General features: G+C 41.2%; 1 protein-coding gene and 1 long non-coding RNA gene across 2 annotated transcripts; one reads left to right on the forward strand and one right to left on the reverse strand.

Annotated features, from left to right (window-relative positions):
• Window positions 1-309: 309 nt before the first annotated feature.
• Window positions 310-715, forward strand: LOC141627487 (uncharacterized). The gene is made up of 3 exons (XR_012537044.1): window positions 310-344; window positions 468-553; window positions 652-715. It is a non-coding gene; the product is annotated as an uncharacterized LOC141627487 (long non-coding RNA).
• Window positions 716-1,186: 471 nt separating this feature from the next.
• On the reverse strand, window positions 1,187-3,648 carry LOC141630623 (putative mitochondrial protein AtMg00860). Its single transcript, XM_074443406.1, has 2 exons — window positions 3,574-3,648; window positions 1,187-1,573 (listed from the first exon to the last, which is right to left on the reverse strand). Exons 1-2 carry the CDS (start codon window positions 3,646-3,648, stop codon window positions 1,187-1,189), a joined length of 462 nt encoding a protein of 153 aa, XP_074299507.1.
• Window positions 3,649-4,845: the final 1,197 nt, after the last annotated feature.

The following is a 4,845-nucleotide window of genomic DNA, read 5'->3' on the forward strand; positions in this document are numbered from 1 at the left end:
AAAGTGCAGCTTATTTGTTGTTCGATTTCTAAAGAGTGTATGTATCATATCATGAAAACTATGATCCACATCTTTATGTTCCGTCCACACTTTATTTCCAAATAAATTGAGAACATTGAATAAATGAACTCAGTAGTAACCTCAACTTGAAAGTGCAGCAATGCTCACTGACATTGTTTTTCGGTTTATTGATGCCTAATGTATGTGTTTTGATCAGCTGCCGATTATTATTTCACGATTTAAAAGTTGTTTTTCTCCTCTATAGTTGGGAGCAAACGCTATCTGTTGTTTCCCTTCTTTGCCTGCAAAGTGGAGCCCAGGTCAAGAAAATTCCATTGTACAAGGTATGTTTTTTCCCTCTATGTCGAGGGTTACTTTTTTTGGAACGCTAGTGGTTTGAGTATTCTTATATGTATTCGTTTTGATACAGCAATGCTGAGCTTATTTTTACAAGTTCTCTATCGCAGGTGATTATTGGGATGGATGTTGCTGCATCTGAGGTCTACAAGGAGGACAAATAGACAAGTCATATGACTTAAACTTCCAGGAAGAGGTATGCTTCAGTTGCCTTTCAAATTGGTTAAGATCGATTTTGTTTGATCGCGACAGAATGTTTACTGATTGGACTTCACCGATTGCGATGTTTGCGAGAACAACGATGGGTCACAAAGGATTTACGGTAAGGCCCTCGAGGATCTCTACAAGTCATTTGTGGTGAGTACTAATGTGTCAATTGAAGATCAAGATAACTGGGAGCACTATGCTAAGATGACCGCAGAAATCGGAGACAAAGTACAAATTGTTGGAGATGATCTCTTGGTGACCGCAGAAATCGAACTTAGTTTGCTCGTTGTTTTGGCTCTGGCTATGAAACAAGTGTATTGGTATTGGATTATTGGTATTTGTTTTAATGAGAATAAATATATTAATTTTATCCAAATATCATCAATATTATTTTGTTTTTTTAAAAAGACAAGAGGAATAGAGAACTGTTAGCTTACCCAACCATTCTCTTTTACTAGGAAAGAGAACGCTTATCAGGTGTTCTCTAAAGCTCATTTCAGCCGTTCTCTATGATTATGAATACAAAACGCCTCTTCTAACAGTTCTCTAAGCTTTAGAGAACATTGAGTTGGAGAACGCCTCTAAAGCGTTCTCTAATGGTAACTCCAACAGTTCTCTAAGCCTATTTCTGTAGTAGTGAAGGCTTCAACTGACATGAGCCATAAGCTATGACTTTCCTATTCTGCATTAAAACACATCCCAACACATTCTTTGAGGCATCAGTGTATACTTCAAAATTGTCACTTCCATCCGGTAAGCCTAAGATAAGAGTTGTGGTTAAGCGCTCTTTAAGAGTTTGAAAAGCTTCCTCACAACTCTCATCCCATCTAAACCGGTTCTCCTCCCTCATCAAGTTTGTTAAGGGCTTCCCTATTTTCGAGAAATCTTTCACAAACCTCCTATAATACCCTCTTAACCCCAAGAAACTTCTAATATCAACCACGTTCTTTGGTCTCGCCCAATTAGAAACTGCTTCAACTTTACTCGGGTCCACCAACACTCCTTCCTTCTAAATGACGTGACTAAGAAAGGCCACTTTTTCCAACCAGAACTCACACTTACTCAATTTCGCATACAAGTCATTCTCCCTCAAGGTTTATAAAACTAGCCTCAAATGTTGTGCATGCTCCTCTCTAGTTTCGAAGTACACCAAGATGTCGTTAATGAAAAAAACCACCAACTGATCTAGATAGGCACTAAACACTATGTTCATTAAATCCATAAATACAGCGGGTGCATTAGTTAACCCAAAAGGCATTACCACAAATTCATAGTGGCCATACCTAGTCCTAAATGCTATCTTGGGAACGTCTCCTTCCTTCACTCTCAGTTGATGGTATCCCGATTTCAGGTCTATCTTGGAAAACACGCCAGCTCCACTCAGTTGGTCAAACAAGTCCTCTATACGAGGTTGTAACACCCCGACCCAAACCTAGGGTCGGGAGCGGTTACTTATGATAGCTCGCCAGGTTGTGTACATGGCCCATAGATCAACACGGGTCCTTTCCAGTGCATTTTGTCCTCGCTCATGCGCATTCCGGGAACCTTCCCATGAGGTCACCCATAATAAGACTACTCCCAGTAAAGCACGCTTAACTTTGGAGTTCTTTTGCATGGATAACCATAAAACAAAGTGCACTTTGTTGATATGAGTAGTACTTTCAATCCCTTTAAGCACTAGTCATTTAAGCCTATCAACGGACCTCTTCATTTACCGTGGGGGTGTTACAATCACTCCCACTTGAAGAATGCAACGTTCTCGTTGCGCCTAGGAGAATAACCGCTATCCCAGAATCCCCCCTGCTAGGTGGGTGATCACAATGGAGCGTATAACAACTACCTCCAGAAGCGTATAACAACAACCTCCTATCACCACATAGTATCAAGGTTGATCTGATACCACTTATAACACCCCGACCCAAACCTAGGGTCGGGAGCGGTTAGTTATGATAGCTCGCCAGGCTGTGTACATGGCCCATAGATCAACACGGGTCCTTTCCAGCGCATTTTGTCCACACTTATGCGCATCCCGGGAACCTTTCTAGGAGGTCACCCATCCTAAGACTATTCCAAGTCAAGCATGCTTAACTTTGAAGTTCTTTTGCATGGATAACCAGAAAAGAAAGTGCACTTTGTTGATATGAGTAGTACTTTCAATCCCTTTAAGCACTAGTCATTTAAGCCTATCAATGGACCTTTTCATCTACCGTGGGGTGTTACAAAGGTAAAGGATATATGTTCTCGATGGTCACATTATTTAGCTCCCAATAGTCAATGCACAACCTCATACTTCCATCTTTCTTTTTATCAAATAAGACGGGTGCTCTCCATGGTGATACACTCGGTCTCACAAAGCCTTTCTCTAGCAGCTCTTCCAACTATTTCTTTAGCTCCTCCATCTCCTTAGGTTCCATTCTATAAGGTGTTTTCGAAATTGGTCGCGTCCCAGGTTTCAATTCAATGTCAAAGTCTATCTCCCTCTTAGGTGGTAACCCAGGAATTTCTTCATTAAAAACATCAGAAAACTCATATACCACTGGAATTTCCTCTCTATTAGGTTCGGCCGCACTCATGTCTTGCACATGATAGAGATACATTTGACATCCCTTCCGCAGGTAAGCCTTTATGGTTATAGCAGTTATAAATTTTACCTTAGGCTTAATCATAAAACCTCTGTAGGACACTCTCACCCTTTACGTCCCCTCAATGATATCTTTCTTTGGTAACAATCTATAAAAGCTCGTTGTTTAATCAACCAATCCATTCCTAGAATAATTTCAAAACCTCCTACATAAAACTCAATTAAATCTACTGAAAACACCACCTCCCCAATCTTAATTTGAACGTCTTTAAACATCTTAGTACATCTTATGGACTCCCCCGAAGGTATCCCTACTTTATCATTAATAAGAATTGGGTCTTTGTGTTATAAAACTTAGAATGATCACTTGCTATAAATGAAAAAGTTTCCCCCGAGTCAAATAACACAAATGAAGGCTTAAGGTTTACAAGAAAAGTACCCGAAACAATGTGAGTGTCATTCTCAGCCTCTCCTTTCTCGACCATGAGCAGCTTTCCCGCCATCTTCTGACCCGCGCCTTGGACAGTTGAGGCCGACCTGTTTACGGCCCTAACTCCACCTGCCTGGTTACCATTTCTCGCATTCTACCTCTGGTTTATACCATTCCCAATGTTACTGCTTCCCTGATTGGGAAATCGGTGGAAATTATTGTTGCTGCTATAGTTATTTATCTAATTATTCCATTGCCCCGACTTGCTCCAATAGTTGGATTGAGGAGTTTGGAAACCACTGCCTCTATTGTTATTGTTGTTGTAGCCATACCCTCCTCCTGATCTGCACTCAGCTTTCACGTGCCCGAACTTCCCACAACCAAAGCATTGCCGCTTCAGAAAGAAGCCTTGGCCGTGGCCCCTTCTGACCCCATGGTCGAAGCTCCCTCCGCCACTGCCTCCATATCCTCCTTGCTGAAACGGCCTGAATTGATTATTGTTAGACCTCTTGTTTCCATTGGCATTCTCCATATTCTCATTCATCCTCTTCAAACCCTTCTCCTTTCCATCTTCCTTTAACATCTCTACTAACCTCTCTGCATAGCCTGCTCTTTGGTAAATATCATCCACATTAGTTGGTATTACAGCTGTAAGCTTCTGGTTGATCTCCATAGACAACCCCTTTTCAAATCTCACCGCCATCATCTCATCTCCATAGTTTAAATCCGATACATACTCAGATAGTTCCATAAACTTGTTATAGTATTCCTCCACAGTCAAGCCTTCCGTCATTCTGAAAGTATCAAACTCCGATCTCATCTTGCTCTGGACGTTCTCAGGTACAAAGATATTCCTAAGTGTGTCTTTGAAGCTATTCCATGGAATATACAACTCATCACTTAGTCTATAAGCTTCCTTCAAATCTTCATCATTATTTTCTCACCATAGTCCGACCTTTCCTCTCAGATAATATGCAGCCTGGTCCACATGCAGCTCCTCTAGACAGTTAATCAGCTTAAATAGATTGCTAAACTCTCTGCACCAATCTCCCATTAACGATGGCTCTCCCAATCCATCATATTTGGTCGGATTGTGACGAGCGATAATATCACTTATCTTTGTCGGATCAACTACGGTCTCCTTGCCCTTGTGTGCATCTTTCAACGCAGATGACAGGTTAACATTCGTCTTTATCAGCCTGTCATTCTCCTCTTGGGTCATAGTTGTTGGAGTTGCTTTCTTTGGAGGCATTTTGCAAAATTTCTATAA

The sequence above is a fragment of the Silene latifolia genome, chromosome Y (genome assembly GCF_048544455.1).
Source record: "Silene latifolia isolate original U9 population chromosome Y, ASM4854445v1, whole genome shotgun sequence".
NCBI lineage: Eukaryota > Viridiplantae > Streptophyta > Magnoliopsida > Caryophyllales > Caryophyllaceae > Silene > Silene latifolia.

What these genes read in the sequence shown, in the direction of transcription:
- LOC141630623 (XM_074443406.1), bottom strand. Translation starts at nt 3,648, where the DNA reads ATGGCGGGAAAGCTGCTCATGGTCGAGAAAGGAGAGGCTGAGAATGAC. An exon ending in TTGTTTCGGGTACTTTTCTT is followed by an intron (nt 1,574 to 3,573) that starts GTAAACCTTAAG and finishes CACGTCATTTAG; the next exon opens with AAGGAAGGAGTGTTGGTGGA.